Genomic DNA, 21,678 nt, shown 5'->3' on the forward strand with positions numbered 1-21,678 from the left:
TGTTCCTTGGCTTCCCAGACCTCATAAGGACTTTTTTTCCTCGTTGTCCTTTGTCCTCTTTCGTGTCCTTTTATCCTTGTATCTCCTTATGTCTCCTTGTGTCTCCTTTTTCTGCCTTTCCTCTGCTGCTCTGGATTAGTGCGGAGTTGGTAGGAGTTAGTAGAAGTCGGTATAGGAGTCGGTACGATTTGGCAGGAGTTAATGAGTTAATTATGGTTGGTGGGTTGGAGGCTGAACTGCACGCAAGTTGCCGCTGCCAATCCCACCGGGCCGTTTTGCCCCTTTTGTGCAGCCCTCCTCCGCCTCTCTAGAGTTCTTTCCAGCCTCTGACTCGAACTCTGAGCCTCTAGCACCTCTAGTCCTCTAGTCCCTCTAGCTCTGGCTCCAGCACCGCTGCGTGAGGGTAGGTAGGTGGGTAGGTGCGAGGGCAGGAGGTGCAGGGGGGTGTAGGGAGGTAGGGAGGTAGTGGCAAGCGGATTGAGTTTTTGCAGCTTAGGTTAGGTTAGTCTGCTTTGGTCTGTTTTAGTCGGGTTTAGGACTTGACTTAAGCTGAACAGATTTTCAGGCTGGTATTACCCCTTTGATGCCTATGGCGGCAATGCCTGGCAGCAGGGGGACGATAAAATTGAAAATGCCAGGGGAAGCACGCTCACCTGTTGCTGCCTGGCTCAGCCCGACTCGTGTCTCGAGACACAGCTGGGCCAAGGAAGGAGCAGGCGGAAGGCGGGGCGGGTCCTCTGGGCTGCAGGGCTGCTGGCTGTGGGCCTCTCAATCCCCCACAGCTCGCCCCGCCGCCTGCTCCTCCGCCGCTTGCTGCTTCTTCTGCGGGAAACAGGACCGTCAACCTCAAGATGCTCCGGATGCACCGGGTGCGGTGGTGCGCGTGGTGGGTTCCGTGTGCCATGCGCCGAGAGCCGGGTGCCAGGGTCATAAATTTGGCTCCAGTGCGGCTCTCACTCTCAGAGCTCAGGGGTCAGATTCTCCGCCGTTCCACCTCGACCTCGGCACCAACACGAATTCCATTGGAATGTGAACCCACAGTAGCCTCAGGCAAATAGAGAGGGAGAGCGCTTTGTGTGCACCCTGAACCAAGCGTTATGCACAGGGGTGGAGGGCAAGAAGGATGATGAATGCTGCCTGCATTGATTTCTTGAAGCATATTGACAGACACCACAAAGTACCACTGGATGTGCCCCCTGTAACCTGTTTTTGTGGAGAGATGTGCGAGACATCATTCCAGTAAGGCCTAGTTGAAGCTAAGCTGTCATTGCTGTCTAAGCTTTGCTGGAGAGGCAAAAAGCCACAAATGACTAGGCCATTCAAAATTGCACAGCCACAGTGGTGGACCTAGCCATTGGTGACAAATTGATCATGAGGGACCGACACCCAGTGTGGAAGTTCCACACTCAATTCGAAAAGGAAGTGTGCGAGATCAGGAAAATTCAACGGACCATGGTCACCGTTCAAGGAGGGCAGTCATCGGTATCCAAAAACGTGTCCTGGTTCAAGCATTCCAAGTTGGAAGGAAACTATCTGAATGTCAGACAAGGAGCAACAGAAGACGCACCTATGTCTGATGCAGTGAAGTCCAGCCCTCTTATAGACTCGTGGTCAGCAAGTGCAGGTTAAGAGCTAGTGCCCCAAGGCAAGATGGTAGCTACATGCCCACCAGCCAAGTGGGTTTAACGGGACAAGCCGGGAGTCAAGAAGAAAGTGGTCGCAGTCAGAGGTATGATGGACTACGGACTAACTCTGCACCCTGTCAGAGACTTAGAAACTATGTATGCTTTGTCCAAGTCCTGTGAATAGTCTGGTTTTTGGTACTAAACAGGTAAAAGTTGGAAAGGACGTAGAGTGCCACCAGGCCTCTATCCTACATTGTTGCAAACACACAACCAGAGGGCCAGGCTTACCCCAATGGAATAAATACAAGCTGAGTGATCTCCTGTGATCAATTGGCGTCACCCAGCATACCTGTGTCTCTGCATTACTATATTGAGTGTATTCCAGCGTACTTGTTGCGACCTGCTCACCCTGTGCAGAATTTCACAAAGAAGCAACCCAAGTACGGTTTTGCCTTGATTGGGGCTCTTTAGTCCGGTGTAGCTTGTCTCTTTCTGAAACTCACCCACTATATTTATTCCACAGGCAAAAAAAATGTATGGCTTGCAGCAAGAGCAACTTAGTGGATATTTGTGTTTCCTTTTCAATGATTTGGCCACAGCTATATGTTTTTTTCTGAAAAAATACTACCAGTGGGTGCATTGTAGGGGTTTGTAGCTTGTTGGAAAACAATTTTTCGAATTTGACATGCAAGGGTTCAATTCTGAGCAGGTCGATTGTACTCTGTGCCATTCTGTGTTCGTCGCGTTAATGGAGCCGGCTCTATGAAACCACCATTGACTGGTCAGTGTTTTAAAAGTGTAACTGCCATCAGCAATCAAGCTGCAAACCTATTTCCCCTGCAGACTTTGTGAAATTTTTGCAAAGATTCGCAGGTGTGGCTAATTTCATGATGGTTGCATAGTTGTAAAAATCAGTTGCATAAAAGTGTTGCAAATGTAGGAGACGGTTAGGGGAAAAAGACAGCCCATTTAAAAAAAACTTTTTGTGGGAGAATACTTTGAAAAAAAGAAACAATTGAAAGATTCTTCAGCAATATCTTGTTTGTGCGTTTTGCTTCCGCATGACAAAGATTTTACAGGCTCAACTAATTCTGCAGCTTTTGGAATGTGTGAAGATTGTAAACTTTACAACACTTTGTGAGTAACATTTCACCTGCTCCTAGGCACAAGTCACTGTTCAGATGGATAAAACAGAGTGAGCAGAAAGGTTTTGTTAATTGTCCTGATCTGAAAATGAAAAAGGCGGTTTATGTCTGTATAAATGGAGGCATAAACAGCAGTTTTCTTTTTTTTTCTCAGAGAAAATGTCTAGCAAGACAACTTAATGAGTTAATGCACTGGACTGCAGTGTTCTGAGTGCAACCTACAATGCAAGTCGTTAGAAAGAACACCAACGCAACTTACTCTACCTTTCTTCCTTCATGCACTAATAAGATAAGCAATTTTGAGACAGGTAAGATACAACCTTCGAGCTTCAAGTTTGCGAAACCAGGCACTATTTGCATAGAATATTCTTATGTAAACTTTACTTGAGGGAAAATCATACATAAAAGATCGAATATGATTATTCAGACTTAAAATTAAACTTTTACCTAAAAATATTAAGAAGCATGGAAACAGTTGAATTTGTTTTATTACGAACATGTTTAGCAACAGTGGCAATTTAGCATGTAAGACTGAATCCTGACAGAAGAGTAAACCTACTTTTTATGACGGCTGTGCAGTGCAAAATCCACTGCCTTAGCGTTGAATCTCCCATGAGGAAAATCATCTTTCCTGCCAGGCAGTTTCGCTTCTCTTCAGAATTTTTAAATGCAATAATGTTGCAAAAAACAGGGTGCCATTTGTTTCCTATGAAATAGCCACTAGGAAATGGGGAGTGCATTCCAGTCCTGCAAGTCTTCATTATGGACTGACTTTGCTCTAGAAGACAAAAGATTAATATTTTTTTAATTTTGAGAAATCTGCGCACTAGTTTTCAGCAAACGCGGGAAAAACTGTTGAATCCAAGATATCACCAATGACCAGATTCACAAAGGTAAACTGAGACAAAAGTCTAACTTCGTTACCTGTAAATGTCCTTTGTGAAAACTGAAAGCCGTAAAGTGAATACAGAAAGGATTTACATAGAAATGTGCCTTTATCAATATATAGTCTATCTATTTTCCATAATATTTCAACGCAGAGAACTTACTGGCTCTGGATTTTTGATGAGATACAGTCAGTACCTGTCCCTATTAATGTATTTTAATTTCACCTAATGATTGTTCACTTTGCCAAGTTATGTGTCAGGTTATGCTGTCTATAGTTGCTCCTTTATTTCTCCTATGAGCGCTCACTTTCATACTGCAACAGTACAATGCTCATATATTTAAATATACATCATACTGCAACAGTACATTCCTCATATATTTGAATATACATTTAGTCTGTGCTGCGTTAAGCCCTTCAGAATATGTCTTTCTGTATGATGCTGACTCATGCCCCTTCATTAACCAGCTTCTAGGCCTGTAGCATGTGGTTTAAACTAGTATCTGTATTTCTAGACTACTTCCAATCTGTGTCAGTCTGGGACACTAAAGAGGGAGACTAACCTCTAGATGAACTCTTCCAAACTTGACACTGAAGTCCATTAGTTCTTAATGGTATACAAACCTCAAGTGAGGCCTGTAGCACGGATGAAAATAGATCAGCTATTGTCTCTTGAAGTGTAAAAAATACACCAGATGAAAGTCCTGGGTGCTACACGTAATACTCCAGGTATGGCCTCCAATCTTTGGCACAATACTTAAATGTGACTTGCAGAGCTGGGAACTCCACACAGGGATACAACAGATAAGGCCTCTAAAACTAGGGAACATTTCCTAGATGATAAAGCTGGACAGGGTATGTCCTATTGATTCTACAGAATGTATAATTATTCTAGAATTTGAGTATGATGCTCCAGGTGAGACACATAAAAGTTTGCACAATATTCCAGAACAGGCCTCTGGAGCTGGAGAAAAATACTATTGGGATGCCTTTCAAAACCTGTTATGATATTCTAAATAAGCCCTCCATAGACACATACTATGAACAAGCAGAGGCCTCCAGAGAAGAATATAATCCTCCAGATGAATTTTCTAGATCTGAAAAACAAAGCTTGTGATGAGTCCACAAGTGCTGGACAAAATACTTGTGTGAGGATCATGTAGTATGAAAGGATACTCCAGATGAGGCATGGGTGGCTCAATACAATACTCTAGAGGTTTTCTCTAGAATTGAGGCCATTAAGTCCTGCTCTTCTGATGAGGCATTTGGAGCCATCCATTAGATGCCTGGAGGGGTATTTAGAGCTATATGTGTATCTCTGGAGGAGTCTTTTAGAGCTGGATATGATAGTCAAGATCAGGGATCCACATATGTAAGGAATACTCCAGGCAAGGGGCACTAGAAGTGGAAAGAAATTCTTCAGGTCTAGTCTCTGGACCTGAATGCAATATTTGAGACGAGGTGTCCACAGATTAATGCAGCACTCAATGTGAGATCTTTGACAGTAGACCTGATATTCCACACAAGGTTCCAGATTTGGAAACAATACTGCAAATAAGGCAGCAATAAGACCACAAGAGCTGAAGAGAGTTGGACAAAAGACCCTGTGCTGAGAACGATGCACTTTCATGAAGGCAGCTCAGTGGAGACTCAAGTAAGCAGAAATACATTATTATGAACAGCTATCCATCTTGAACTTCCTCCCACTACAGCTAGAAACTTAGAATGCTAGTTTATCTACATTCCAGTCTGCAGGACAAATCATTACTTTGGGGAGAAAAGAACACAGCACAGAAAGATATCAAACTTCTCTCTCCCTAGAAAGCAAATATTAATACATTATATGCAAAGAGTCAGCAGTCCTGCAAAATAAGTCAGATTACTGATACAGTGAGACAACTATGGCACTTAACATGTCAATGCAGAACAAAATCCAAAACAAACTGTGGTTTCTTAACAACTCTTAAACTTCTCCTGCACACAACATGCTCTGTAGTTATAGCACTCTCAATCAAATCATCATCACCACTCATAACTCCACTAAATTTACTATCAGAATGCACTCCTCCATCTCTACCCATCCTACTGTTATGACACAAAACATCAACATGCTCCTTATCTCTTACTCATATTTACATACATATTTACATGTTTCAATCAGTCAATAAAGGATTTATAAAACACAGCAAATCATCTGTGAGGGTCTCAAGGCACTGGAGTTGATAGATGCTTCATGGTCATCTTATTCATTCGAACAGCCAGATCTTGTGTACTTTCCTGAATTGCTAGAGCAATGAAGACAAGGGCAGTTCCTCTGCTAAGGCAGAGGAGCGTGACCACACTAAAAACTACCCCCAGAGTTAAAAAACATAAAATGGTAATAAAGTTAATTTATTACCAATTTATTTTTCAAAACCCCATCCCGAGCAGAGCGTCAGGACGGGGGCAGGGCTTTCGGATTTCTGCTACTACCAGTCAGGCACATGTCTTTATCTCCGGCTATCTTGTGACGGCCAGCCCCACATGCACATTTTAAACTTCTCTAATCCAGCTGTCTAGGATAGCTGGGCTAGAGACAACATAGGGCTCCAGTATCCTCGGGAGCAGCAGAAGAGTAGGAGTATTTTGTCTTTACTTATTTGGGTACTTTTATTTTTGTCTCCCCCACCCCATCACCCTCCTTACATGCCAACCGCCACAGGATGAGGAGGGCTTGAGGTACAGCAGAAGTTCGTTCCAGACTTTGGCCTCAAGCTGTGAGAAGAAGTGTCCTCCAATTTTGTCTCAGTGGAGCTGAAGGGTGTCTGCGAGGAAAAGGGAGACAGTTTGTAAGCATGTGATCGGTCTGTGGAATGTTATGCGCGTGTTAATATATGCTGGTCCTTCATTGTGAAGAGCTTTGTATGCGTGGGTCAACATCCTGTCATCTCTTCTGGATTGGGAGCCAGTGTTGCTGTGGTGATCGGGGTCTGTCTGGAGAGGTTGAGGGTGAGTTTTGCCTTTGAGTTTTGTATTGTCTGTAGTCCCATCAGGAGCCGTGCTGTGACTCCTACGTAGAGTGTCTTCCTGTAGCCCAGCCTGCTGATGATGAGTGTCTGTGTGATGGTCCTTCTGATGTTGACTGGGAGCTACCTGAAGATCATGTGGAACATGTGTAGGGTGTGAAAGCTGGTGGATGAGACTGCCTTAACCTGTTTCTTCATAGATAGATTGCTGTCCAAGATGATGCCGAGGTTGGTGGAGTTGTCGGTCGGGGGAAGATAGGCAGACTTCAGCAGGCCACCAAGCATAGTTCCATGATAAGTACTTCTGTCTTGTCTGTGTTGAGCTTGAGACAGTTCTCCTCCATCCAGTCAGCAACATTTATCATACATCTGTGGAAGTTGGCTCTAGTGGTGGAGGGATCTTCTGACAGCAAGGTGATGAGCTGGGTGTCGTCAGAGTAGGAGATGATGTTGGGTCTGTGCAATCCCACAATGTCGGCCAGGGGGGTCATGTATGTGTGGAAGAGGGTGGGGCTGAGGGCTGATCCTAGGAGATGCCATACATGATCTTCTTGGGTTCCAAGGTGAATAGTGGGAGAAGGATTATCTGACTTCTTCTGGTGAGGTAAAAGGCAATCCATTTGAGGGAGTCTCCCTGGATTCGAATGTGGTGGAGTCTGTTGATCAAGATATGATGGGAGACAGTGTTGAAGGCGGATGATATATCCAGGACGACGAGGGCTGCTGTTATGCTGCGGTCCAGGAGGTCCCTGATGTCGTTGGTGGCTGCGATCAAGGCTGTCTTGGGGCTGTGGTTAGCTCAGAATCCTGGTTGAGAGGGGTTCAGGAGGTGATTGTGTTCCAGGTGTTCAGTAAGTTGCTCGTTGATTGCCGTTGCATGAATATTCACTGGAAAGGAGAGCATGGAGACATGTGTTAGCCAGTAGTTCTTTGGTTTTGCTGGGGTGGGGGGTGGCTTCGTCAGGAGGGACCACATTTCAGCTTGTTTCCAGGCCTTAGGGAAGGAGGACAAGGTGATGGAGGTCTTGAGGACATTCTTGAGCTTGTTACCAATCGTCTTGCTCCTGAGGTTGAAGATGTGGTGGGGACACAGGTCCATGGGGCTACCAAGTGCATGGAGTTCATGATGGAAATTGTGCCATGAGTTGTGAGAGGATTCAAATGGGTGAAGCAGTGTTTGGGTTTTGTGTTTGTGGGTGACTAAGATCTTGACATGGAAGAAGTCTGCCAGGGTGTCACATAGTTCTTGGGAGGGAGTGATGTCAGTCTTGGTAGCTGTGGGGTTGGCAAACTCCTTCACAATGGTGAGGAGTTTCTTGCTGTGTTTCGTGCTGACCTCTTTGTGTTCTGCTAGGACGTTCTTCTTCATTTCTTTTAGGAGGCAGTGGTATTGGTTGAGTGTTGTTTTGAAGGTGGTATGGTCTCCTGTCTCTTTGCTTGTGCACCACTTCCTTTCTAGTTGCTGACAGTTGTGTTTGGTGGATTTCAACTCCAAGGTGAACCAGCTTGTCTTCTGGCAGGTTCTTTGAATTTGGCTGGCATGATGGGGCGATTCTTTCAGTATATTCAGTGAAACACTGAGAGAAATTCTTCACAGCCAGTTCTGGGAAGGATGTTGTGCCTGAGAGGTGGCAGTTGAGAGCACTGTTAAATGGGCCGTTGGATATCTTTTACCAGTTTCTGCGTGTGGAGCTGGGGAGCATGAGGCCAGTGTTAGTAGGTCCTGAGATGGTGAAGTGGGTGCTGTAGTGGTAGATCCAGTTGAGCTGTGAGACCTGGTTGTTCTTGACTCTGTCGCTTACGTGGAAAAGGGGTTGAGCATGTGTCCTTTGATGTGGGTAGGGTCAGTGACAAGTTGCTTGAGGTCAATGCTGCTCTTGCATTCTAGGAAGTAGGTTGTGTAGGTATCACTGGGGTCGTTGAGGTGTAAGTTAAGATTCTCAAGGAAGATGTAGTGTTTGGAGTCAATGGCAATCGGGACAATGAGGTCATGGGTGGCATGGTCCTGGTGATCTACAGGTGAGGGTACTTTTACCGCCTCTGTGAAGTTGGAAGTTGAGATGCTCAGTTATCGGGGTTGAGTTGTCTGAGGAGGTCATGCAGGAGATGGTGTCCTTGGAGATGATTAACTAATGTAAGCTTTCTAGGGCTACTTCAACTTAAACAAATCCCTATAACATGATTAAAGGGAACACAATAGCGACACACTACCCAATATTTCTTTTTTTAGAAAAATACAAAATATTTATTGATACAATTTTTTTGATTATTCAATATATTATAATACACAGTTGATCATATAAAGAGACAATGAGACAAACAATTATCATAGAAACATTCACAAGAGCACAACATACCACATTCATACTTTCCCATATATACTCAAGTCACACACACATAAATATTGAAATTGATTTTCACAAGATATGCACTGTGGATAATATGCAATCTAATAAGACCAAAGAACATAATCCATTTGTTTGGATGAATTGATAGGTCTTTTTGTAGAGACGGGTACAAGACTGACATGGGACTATACATTATTGCTTCATTTCTTTCACAGCACAACATCTAGAGATGATACTCCTGATGAAGACAGTGTTTCTGTCGAAATGCGCGTTGAGTCAGTCTTGTACAGGAAAGTATGAATGTGGTATGCTGTGCACTTGTGAAAGTTTATTGGGTAGTGTGTCGCTATTGTGTTCCCTTTAATCATGTTATAGGGATTTGTTAAAGTTGAAGTAGCCCTAGAAAGCTTACATTAGTGTATTTTCCCTGTCTAGGTGTACTTCACACTAGTTTCTCAGGGGTCCCTCTTTTTTGCAATAGTCCTTGGAGATGATCGTAATTCCACCTCCATGTTTGTTGGTTCAGTTCTGGTGTGTTATCTTGAAGCCTTCGGGAAGTGGCGATAGCGTTCGCCTGCACAGAGGTTTAGCCAGGTCTCTGTGAGGAAGATGGTGTCCGAGGTGAGGAATGAGATCTTGTCTAAGATCTCTATGGTATATTTTCCTTGCGATCATTCTTTGTGTAGAATGCACTGGAGTTGTGCTGTGGCAGTCTCTTTGGGTGCAGCAGCAGAGCTGGCAGTGGAATGGATCTCTGGTGGTGCGTGGAGATGTGCGGCAGCAGTTGTTGTTGTCAAAGTGATCTAGATCCAGGACTCATATGTCTGCGGCCAAGTAGCTGTGTGGGGTGAGAGAATAAGGGTTCCTTACACTGGGTGCAGTCCAGGCGCATTTGAGCTTGGCTTTGGCGCTCCCACTACACATGCCCGCACCAATTACCTCCAGAAATAGTCATGGGAAGAGGGAGGGGCTAGTGGGAGGCACAGAGCGGGGAAAATATGGTGGAAGCAGAGAACAGAGAGAAAATACAAGTGGGCAAACAAAGGTCACATAAACAGTGGGTAGTGCAAATAAACAGTACTATAAGGAATATAAATAACTAGAGGGTTTTTGCGGTCCCAGTTACCCAAGAGCATGATCATCAACAGTGGGGGAGCGGCACGCTGACCAAAGGTTGGGGAACTGCTCACAGGAGCCATACTACATCCTCCATAACTAGTCCTAGGAGGTGGGAGGGGCAAGTGGGAGGCACTGAGCAGGAAAAAGACAGCAGCAGTGGTGAACAGGGAGAACATACCAGTGGGCAAACAAAGGTCAAACAAACAGTGGGAAATGCAAAGAAACAGTACATAAAAGGTTACAAAATAACTAGACATCTCCATGGTCCCAGTTACGGTGGAGCGTGAACAAAGAGAAAATAACATTGGGCAGACAAAGGTCAAACAAACAGTGGAAAATGAAAAGAAAAAGTACAATAAAGGTTACAAATAACTAGAGGACTCCTTGGTCCCAATTACCCAAGACTGCGATCATCAGCTGCGGGAGGAGGCGCGCTGATGAGAGGTTGAGGGGATGCTTACAGGAGCCGTGCAACGGCCTCCATAAGTAGCCATGGGAGGGGCTAGCAGGAGGTGGGAGGCAGGATAAAACAATGGCAGCAGCAAACAGGGAGAAAAATAACAGTGGACAAACAAAGGTCAAACAAACAGCTGGAAATGCAAAGAAACAGTACAATAATTAACTAGAGGAGTTGGAGGTTACAGTTACCCAAGAGTGTGATCCTCAGCAGTGGGGGAGTGGACAGTGACCAGCTTGTAAATTATCACAGCTGATAAATTATCTTCTCTCACTGTCCAGTTACCTGGACTATTGTCTATAAAATCCTTGTTCCATCTTATCCTCCAGGAGCAGACTTTAGAGCTGGGTATTTGTCCTTGAAAAGTTGAAAATTTGATTTTCCCGTTGAAGAGTGAGGAAACATGGTTCATGCTGTAGTCTTTTTTTGGAGTTACAGCTTTTAAACTAATCCATTCACTAATGATAACTGTGTGCCATCCTTCAGAGTTTTATTCAACCTCTCAATAGAACCATTAGTCTGTGGCTGGTAGAAAAATAAACAATGTTTATGATCATTACCACTCTTTTAAACAACATTCCACTTTACATGAACACAATTGTACCCTGGTCTCTGAGAGAGGATTCTTAGGATAACTGTAATGTCTAACTATGTATAAAAACTTGATGACCGTGCTGGAATGATGTCTCTCATGCATGAGAATTCAACACATCCTCAACACTAATCAATATACTAATCAATAAAGAATGGCATCTTATACACATATAGGTCCTAACAGATCTATTATTACCTGTTCCCATCGATATGAAGGTAGTTACTGATAATGTAGAGGCAAGTTTTCCTCCCTTTAACCAATATTTGCTGCAACAGCATTTCAGACAGTTTCTGATCATGTGTTCTACATTTTTATCTAATGCAGGCTGCAAAACATCACTTCGCAACATTTCTTTCAGATTGACAATACTTGTATGACCTTTATGCACAAGACTTAGCAGTATGTTTATTACACATTCTGGCGGTACTAGTCAGGTACCTCATATAAGATATACTTTATCAACATCTAAGTCATTTCTAATCAACCATCACAAGTTCCATAACTTGATCAGCTCAACACCATCAACCTCTCCTTCAGAAAGTAACTGAAGTACTTTCTTCAGAACCTCATCACTTTCTACCCCTTATCACACTTCATCTTCTAGAATCGAACCTTGTGTAGCTACACACATAGTTATGTTTTCTTCTTCCCATTCACCCTCTGAAGAAAATGTTTTTTCAGATACTACTTCCTCAATCTCTACTAACACTGAAAGGTAATTGACTGAGCAGTTATTTGCACCTGGGATGTACTTCACATCAAAGGGCCTTCTTGTAAACGTATTACCTTTCTTCATATCTGTAGGGTATACAACGAACCCCCTTTCTTGTGAAGAGCTCTATCAAAGGTTTATGGTCAGTACAAACCTGATATTTAGTTTTCCACTCAAAATTCCTAAATTGGTTTAATGTCCAATAAAATGCTATAGCGTCCAGCTCTATCATTGAGTAATTATAGCCAGAACATCAAATAGTTTGATATGCACATACTAGGAGTTTCTGGTATCAATATTGCAGCTATATCTTTTGAACTGGCATCAGTATCTAGCAGTATCTGCAACTGAAATGAAGGCATATGAACATGGTGTGTTATCTAACTCTCCCATTATCAATTGAAACTTTTCGTCACTTCTTATCCCAAATAATTCCTTTTTTATTTCCTATCAATTTTCTCCAGTGCTTAATTTGTTGAAGAATAAGGTCTGATGCCCAAAGCTTTGCTCAAAATCCCATGGTTGGCACCAGCATACAAATCCCAAGGCTGCATAGTCAAGAATCCACCTCATTAATCAACTTCCTGACACTCCCTACTAAGCATGGGCGGAAAATCCGTTCCGCTCGCGGATTTTGCGGATTTTCGGTAAATTCGCAATCCGCGAACTCTCGCGAATTTACCGAAAATCCGCAAATTCGCACGCAGCGGATTTTTTTTCTTGCAGATACAATATTGCGGCGTGCGGCGTTCACTTACCGTCATTCAGCGTTTGCCGAGTTGTTTTTCTCAATATTTTGCGAGTGCTGCGCCATTTTGGATCTTGCTGCGGGATCCCGCGGGAGTTTGGCGACGCATCGCGAGAGTTCGCAATTGTGAACATGTAGGTGTGGCGGGCAGCAAAAATCTCGCACTCGCGAAATTACAAAATTTGCAATTCTGCACAAGAAATCTACTAGCAAGCAGCATAGACCTTCTGAAAATGATGATTTTTATCAGAATAACTCCTCAGGTTGACATTTGCCTGCACTTTTTTGGATTTGAGGCCTTTTGACTTTCTTTGGATCACTTTTGGATTAGAAATCAACTTTCACAAGTAAGTTTGTTTGGGGCATTACAGTTGCTGTTCTGCAGAAAAACGAGTTTTGCAAAACTGAAAGCACTCAGCAGGTGCAAAAGTTCACTCATCATTAGTAACCATTCCCTGTAGTACTTGCTGAGGGGCCCCTCCAGAGTTCAGTTGCCTATGTTTGTTTGGGGCATTACAGTTGCTGTTCTGCAGAAAAACGAGTTTTGCAAAACTGAAAGCACTCAGCAGGTGCAAAAGTTCAAACTCATTATTAGTAACCATTCCCTGTAGTGCTTCCTGACTGGGGCCCCTCCAGAGTTCAGTTGCTAGTTGCAACAATTCTATGACCCTGCTCTGACCCTCACAGCAGGCTCATAGAATAGCTACAAGTAGGCCACAAAGGTCCTGGAAAAGAAATTGCACTGCAACAGAAAGCAAATTACAGATAAGGAAGCAGGTGCCAGACTGGAATTTTAAAACAGTGACACATTAATAAATCAACCCCAAATTAATTCATGTCAGTTGAAGCAGGGCAGGTGTGCTTGCTTCCCCCCCCATAATCTACAGTGATGAACCAGAGGGTGGCATTGATGTAACAGAGGGTGGCATGGATGAAACAGGGTGGCAGTGGTGAAACAGAGGGTGCTGTGAACCTGTGATGATGAACCAGACGTAGAAACAAAATAGTCGCAACCGTTGCGAGCCGACAAGTAAGTTCGCAATTGCGAACTGGTACAAAACCCTCGCGAACTGGCAGAAACCCTTGCGAACACAAAAAAAACCCCGCAAATTTGCGAGAATTCGCGGATTTTGCGGATTGCGAGTTCGCACATACGCAAATTCGCGAACGCCAGATTCGTAAAATTCGCCCATGCTTACTCCCTACCCCTTTATCACACTCCTGCATGCTGTTTGTTTCTCTCTTTGTGACAGTTTTTTCTTCTTTCTCTTTCTCATTCTTTCTCCGTTGAGTATTTTCCCTCTCTTACACTCATGAATTGTTGGATGAGGAAACATAATTCCCAGTCCACATCAATGAGTTCTGGTGGTTCCCCACCAGCCACAAATATATGTGCCGGTGGCCCTCATCAGTACCCTCTGGCTCAAATTAAGCACAGATTTTCTCATATTGACCATTGTGCCTACATCGCTTTAAATACATTTTCCATAGTACTCTTCCATTCCAAAAAACAACTACAACAGCTCTTTATTTATAGGAACTTTCAGGGATTTAATAACATCAACCATTTCCTTCTTGGAGCTAATCCCTTTTCCTGTAATCAAGTTTCCCAAATAATTTATTTCTGTCACATCAAACTTTTATTTCTCAACTTTCAAAGTTAGTTCTGATTCTGCCAATCTACGCAACAGCCCACAAACCTTATCATTATACACTCTAAAAGCTCCATCATATATTCAAAGATTGTCTTGGTAACACCTACCTCCTGGAATTCCTCTTAAAAGTTACATCATTATCCTCTGAAACATAGCAGCTGTGAATATTACTCCAAAATGTTTTCTTTTGGACTTGAAAGTATCAATTGAAGTTTTAAAAGCAGTCAATTCTTGTAAACCTTCATCTAATTTTACCTTGTGGTAAGCTGAGACTAGATACAGAGTAATAAAATATTTTGTGCAAACTAAAGTGGAAATCAACTCCTCAGTTTTTGGAAGAGCATGTTTATATAGTTCTAAGTGATAATTTAAAGTCCTTGGAGCCACGTATATAAAATAGGTAGGATTTAATAAAAGCTTAGTTCCAGGTTAAGTTCATTAGAAGAAGATAGGTAGATGGAAATTAGACCCCACCAGGAGCAGCCTCCCTGCCACACAGCTTGCAGGCCATCAACTGACACTCTACACTCAAGCCAGGCACTCAAACATTCCATGAGGTCATCAGGCATTCTAACACTCATACTAGGTGAGCAACAGGGAAGACACAGCCAGAGCAAGGAAGGACACAAGTCAATTATAACATTCTACCTCTCTATTCGGTGCAGAAATATCAATGCAAATATGAATCTCAACATTCCCCTTACCTGCCACAATTGGGGTCAACTCACTTTAGCTATCACAGGAACAGTCACCCTTTTGTATTTAAATGTGTTAACTGTTGACCTATAAGTGATCTATTTTGCAAGAAAGGAAATCATTGAATTTGGAATGAAAAGCATTTTTCAGGAACTAATTCACTGCTTTGAACTTTTGGTTTTGCTTCGGGATTCGGGTTCAAACCCAATTGGCCTGAATTAATCCACCCTATCAGTTTGACACGTTTACAGAAAACATGCATTTTTCCTACTGTAAGGTTATCTTCCTTTCCCAAGAATGTTTTAAAATAACCCAACAGCTGTAAAGGTAATCTCCCATATCTAATGAAGGCGATATCCATGTGATGTAGCCTCTTCACATTGCTGAAATTTTTTGTAAAAGTTTCCTTTGAGATTATTGTGAAATGTTAACAAGAGTCAGATTTCATGAAAATCTCAGGACCATCAAGAAACAATTTCTCCAAAGGATAAACTTTTGTCTTTTGAAAAACTTGTAAGACAATTTCATCGCAAGTCTCTATTGCTATCTTCTGTGAACCTCTTTTTTTCTATGCACCTGAGGATTTTACTGGAATGTCCTCTTCTATCACAAATATTTCAGTCCACACTCAGATTAGGACATGCTCTGGCATTTCCCTTATGTTCCAAATTTCCACAACAAAAGTTTACCACACACACATATCGCATCCTCATTCATCTGTTCAATTATAGATTTCTAGACACAATCTGCACTTAACTCTCCCACATATTTCAGCATATGTTCTACTCTTTTTGCAATCACAAGTACTTCTCCAAATGTTGGTTCTTCCATCATCCACAATTTGTACGTATTTTGCCACTGTTACATTTTAAAATGAATTGATTTCTTTCATCTGTAGACAGCCCAAACTTGCAGCTTGAAGTCAATTTACATGAACTTGTGGCATAGTCTTTACCAGAAAACATACCATCCAGGAAGCAGCTGTTGTGCTATCATTGGACGCCTGCATGGCCTTTGACACAGTCGAATGACCTTTTCTTTTCGCTGTTCTTGAAAAATTGGGGTTTGGGCCAAAATTCTGTTCCTGGGTTAGAATGCTATACACTGCACTCATATGGTGGCCAATGGGCATGATCAGGAGAATTTTCACTGCATCGAGGCACGAGACAGGGCTGCCTGCTGTCGCCACTCCTTTTTCCCCTTGTGCTGGAGCCTCTGGCAGCCTGGATACTAACCCTGGGTGTAGTTTGCGTAGTGGCGCTACGTGTAGCTACGCAAAGTGCACTTCGCGAGATACGTGTAGCGCTACGCGAAATGCGTAGTGTGCTGTTCGGGATGATTACACAGTGCCGGATGCTTGCAATCATTGAAAACATCATCTTGCACAGTGTAAGCTGTCGTTTTCTGCCGCTCGAGTAGATTTTTACTCGAGCGGTAGCTTTCTCAATTCAGACTGGTAGTTTCTCATCATGAGCGGTCGCGACCACGCGACCACTCGCAATGAGAAACCTGACCTCCCCGTGTTGAGAATCTCGCCAGGAGGTTTATTTTCCACGCTCGCGATCGCCAACTTGATGTTGCTGATCGTGAACGAGGAAAAAGTCTCGCCGGGATGTCATTTTGCTCGCTCGCAGTCGGCAACTTGACGCTGAGGACCGCGAGCAAGCAAAGAATGCCAACTTCGCTACGTGATTTTGCACTATGCTACATGCAATTCGCATAGCGCAAAGTAGCACAAACTACGCAAACTACACAAGCATAGCGTAGTTGGCCGCCCAGGGTGACTGGATACGACAGGACCCAGTCATTCGGGGACTACGAAGGACTGAGGACTATGAGGATCGCAGATCCCTATATGTGGACGACATCCTTTTATAGATGGCATCTCCCATATGCTCCCTATCCTGCCTCTTACATATCTGTAGCTCATATGGACATTATTGGGGGTACACAATCAATTTGACAAAGTTCGGTGCTCTATGTTTTGAAGGGCCCCCAACTACTCCTCAGGGCTGGCTGTGATGTAACAATTCTAGAAGACACTTTCAAATACCTAGGGATACACATCACCTCTGACCCGGAAGTATTTATGGTATCAAATCTCCAAGCCCCTCAGAAGCGGTCGCAAAGGGATGCCAAACACTGGCAGTCGCTGCCCCTGTCACTCCTGGGAAAAGCGGCGCTATTCAAAATGGTCGCGCTCGAGGTTTCTTTACGCCCACCAAAACACACCCTTCTTAGTCCCTCAATCTTACTTCTGTGCCAATGAGGCAGAAGTCACTAAACTCTTATGGGGCAACAAGCCGGCTCGCATAGCTAAGGTGAAATTATACTGCACCTGTTATGATAGAGGCATCGGGCTCCCGAACATACAGACATATTTCTGGGCCACTCAACTGATAGTGATTAACCACTGGATCCACGTTCCCCACACAGACCCAGCTTAAATCCTCGACAGGCTGCAGTTGGGTGAGACAGGTCCTGATAGGGCGCTCTACAACAAGACCCGGACCCTCATGGGCCCCACAAAACACACACTCCAGGTATGGAATGTAGTCCAAAAAAAGTTAGGGTGGCATAACGTAGTCACGCACGCAACACTCCTTTGGGTAACAGATAGGCTGGGTAGATTGGAAAAAAGCAAAGGCTTTACTCACTGGGACCATTTTGGAATATCTAAAGTGGGCGACCTCTAGGTAAGGGGAAAACTGATCCCATTTACACAGCTCCAAAAGCAGTACGAGATAGCATCTATGGAGCACTTCCGTTAAAGACATCAAACACGCCCTTGAAACGGCTATTCCCCCGGACATCACCCTGCCTGAGGCTTTCCCGCTAGAAGATAGGCTCCTGATGGTCACATGGACAAAAAAGCAATATCCATGACCCATCAGAAAATTATCAATAATATGCCAGATCCGGTGCAGAAGCGCAAAGATAAATGGTAGGCAGACCTAGGAGAGTTAGACGGCGATCACATCAAAATGATGCCTGGTAAAACTCAAGATCTTCCTCAGGATCTGCTATACCAGAACCACTCTTTGTAAGATCGGGTGACCCTGCTCTGCCTGCGACAATGTGGGGGGGTGGGCACCTTTTATCATACCATATGGGCTTGCCCTGCAGTGGCGTCCTACTGGGAATCAGTTATTAGCACGAGGGTGGGTGGAAACCTAGTCCCTACAGAGCCCAAATGCGGCATACTCAATATTTGGGATGCGAAAGACCTGAACTCAATGTTACAGACTTTGGCTACCTTGGGTATTATGCTTGCCAAAAGAAATATTGCTAAACACTGGGGAGTGGCAGCCGACCCCACACTCGCGGAATGGTGCAAGGATATAGACACAATGGCCGCCACTGTGTCCTTCCTTTATTTTCATGACCATGTGATACAAGCGCGCGCCTATTGAGAGCCTTCTTTCATCATATAGTTTAACTTTCTCGCCGGCAAGCTATCGCATTTCCAGGAAGATATCCATGCAGACTGAACCGGTAAGCTGCCTCGACTGATATCGCTAGTTTAGCCTTGATGACTGCAAACCTTTTCCTAATTGTAATGAAGCGCCCGACTCGTTTTTCATTTAGGCTACTTCCCTGACCTGAAACGCGAGTATACCGCTGACGCGTCTATCCCAGGCTCCCAATTTTGGTAAGACTTTCTTGCCATATGGTTTCACTTCCCACCACTGATCAATGCTCCGTGCAAACCAACTGATGTATGTCCTCGTTTTTTCAGGGCTGCCGGGCTATTCCAACAACCACCCTCTACCTGCCCTGGAACTTAGTCCGGGCACCTTCGGTTTGCCCCGATACCTAGCATGCTTCACTCACTTTCGTTCACCGCCTAGATTTCACTAACTGTACTTTTAAATGCACTCACGACCCGAAATGGTCTCCTCGGTCCTTATGCCATTTTTAAGGGGGTGAGCCCTTGCGCCATCTACCCCCCAGCTAACGCATAGCATGATTCATTTTTGTAAAAAAATTTTATTCAAGTTTATTATGATATCGGAACTCTTACGAGATCCACATAAAAGACATAAAATACATACAATAAAATCTTTAAAATAAAATATCAACAGGTACATAGAATAAGAATACACAACATTTAGGGCATCTGAATTACCAAATTAATACAAATCCAGGAAACATTTGAAAAATTTGTACAGTTTGAAACAAAACATTTCATTAGGAGGATTGATCATAGCTGCACTAAAAGAAGGAGCAGACAAAATGTTCAATTGAAGGCAGATGGGTCTAAGCCATCTTTGCCTATAAGACATCAGGGCTGGACAAACAAAAATGACATGAGACAAATCTTGATCATACATATGACAAAAATCACAGACCGCTGAAGAGCCATGCCATCTGGATATGAGCGATTTCAAAGGAAGTAAATCCTGTCTTACTAAAAACAGTAGGCGTCTAACGCCATGAGGAATGTTCCATTGAACATATGGTTGAGCTTTCCTCAACATACAGGAATCGATAACTGGGGTAATGCCCTTTTTCGAAATCCGAAGATCTCTATCCAGTCTAAACCCTAGTTCCCACGAGGAGGACTTCAAAAGGGTTTTTAACTGATAAGGTGACAAAGAGAATAAAACATCTTTATCCAGTTGTAATTGACCCACAGCATATCTAATTTTTTTTTACGATTACTGAATAGTCATTAAAATTTCCCAACAACTCATTTTTTATAAGATGTCTTAAGATACTAGGCTCGCTCCTTGCAAGGCTGACAACCCAGCGCACTATACCCGCTAGAACTTGGACCCAGCTACTACGTAAGCCGAATTCCTGTCTAAAGACAGCAGTAGAGCTAGCTCTATTGACAGATACTAGGCTACGTTAAATTTTTCCTTCCGAGGAATTTAAGAAGCTCCAATTTTTTATATCAATTAACTCTATTCCATAGAGTAGGGAGGCAGGAACTTTTGCTCGAAATACATCTAATAATATCGAAAAATGCCTTCTACCTGTAGCCTTATACAAGGATACCAAACTCTTTCCCTGAACAATAGCTTTCCGGGAATTGTTGGCTATATGAGCTTTTTCACTTAAATTACTCATAACAATTTTACCAAGGAAGGAATAAGATTTCACTGTTTCCAATTTTTGACCCCCTACTACCCAAGGAAAGTTCGGATATTTAGGTTTCTTCCTACCCGACATGCACATCACTTTGCTTTTTGCAATATTTATCAACAAAAAATGGTTTCCAGCATATTCATATAAAGCCTGCAGGCGATTATTCAGACCCTTAGGAGTTAGGTCAAGAATCAAAATATCATCAGCATACATGAGGCATACAATTGGAGAGCCCCCCAAAATCGGGGCAATACCTGAACATGCTGAGAGAGCCAGAGGTAAATCAACTGTATAAAGAGAAAATAGTAGAGGGGCCAATAGGCAACCCTGTTTTAACCCGTTGGATGTGGGAATTATTCTAGATAAACAGATAAACCTCTTTCACCACCTAGCAGCACTCTGCACCAGGTGTCCGAATAGAGGGCGCAAACTAATTTGATAAGAAAGGGAGGCATCCCTAAATCGATTAACTTTCTCCACAGCAATGTTCTGTCCACTTTATCGAAAGCTGTGGAGAAATCGATGAACGCACCATAAACATGCCCTCCACGGACTTTCACATATTTTTCCGTTATAACCTGAAGTGCAGTCAAGTTATCTAACGTTCCGTGCTTTTGCCTAAAACCAGTTTGTTCAAAAGGCAAAATTTTGGCCTTAGTTACCCAATCGTTGATTAAGGTGAGAATACATTTTGCAAAGACCTTGCCGATGGCATCAAGCAAAGCAATTTGACGGTAATTTTGTGGTAGGTCTCTTGCCCCTTTTTTATATAAAGGGACAAGAATACTCCCTTTCCTGGATGGGGGGACAATTCCGCTAGCAAAGCAAGATTTAAACACAGGATAAAGAATTTTGCTCCATAATTCGATCTGTTGTTTTAGCACATAGATGGGAACCTCGTCAGGACCCATCGCACCGGAAGAGCGCATGCTCTTAATGGCTAATTCAATTTCCTTTTCGGTCGGGGAATCATACACGCAAGAGTCATCATAAATTACATAATTTTTCCGTTGCAGATTATTATTACTGTACAGATTCTCAATATAATGAACCCAGATCTGCTCATCAATGGCAATTGGCGTAGGACTAACTCTAGTGCCGCAACCTTTGCCAATTAATGACCAGAATGTCTTAGCTTGGCCCTTATATGAGGTTTCCCGGAGTTGGATCCAAACGGAATCCTCCTTATCTCTTTTTAAACTGGCCTTCAGCCTTGCTCTCCTTCTTTTTAGCAATGCTAGTTTCTGATGAGCTTCCTGACTAAATGATAAGTATTGACCCCTATAGCATGAGAATGTGGCACGCCGTTCTTCACCTTGACACACTATGCAAGATTCTCTCCTAGTGCATAGCTCACGGTCACTTTAACTTAACAATTTTAATCATCGCCAGTTCCAAACCTTCTCTCGCCCCGGTTACTCCACATGTGGCGTTCACCTTCCTCAGCTCACAGGCACCATTGGATTGCCTTTTACGGATTTTAAACCTTTCGCCGTTTTTTCACTCAAGCTGGAATTCCCACCGGTCACCACTCATTGCGCCGTCCTCTATTCTTAAACCATCTGGATTTAACAACAATATCCACCACTCTCA

At 43.4% G+C, this 21,678-nt stretch overlaps 1 protein-coding gene across 2 annotated transcripts in view; it reads right to left on the reverse strand.

The window, feature by feature from the left end:
• LOC147670584 (NXPE family member 2-like) overlaps window positions 1-21,678 on the reverse strand; it is a 255,540-nt gene that overhangs the window by 33,600 nt on the left and 200,262 nt on the right. For both annotated transcript variants that reach the window (XM_086948149.1, XM_086948150.1), the window contains exon 4: window positions 3,330-3,548. In XM_086948149.1, the coding sequence (XP_086804275.1) occupies window positions 3,330-3,548 (219 nt within the window). The remainder of the gene's footprint in view (window positions 1-3,329; window positions 3,549-21,678) is intronic.

The sequence above is a fragment of the Lissotriton vulgaris genome, unplaced genomic scaffold, assembly GCF_964263255.1.
Source record: "Lissotriton vulgaris unplaced genomic scaffold, aLisVul1.2 SCAFFOLD_1637, whole genome shotgun sequence".
Taxonomy (NCBI): Eukaryota; Metazoa; Chordata; class Amphibia; order Caudata; family Salamandridae; genus Lissotriton; species Lissotriton vulgaris.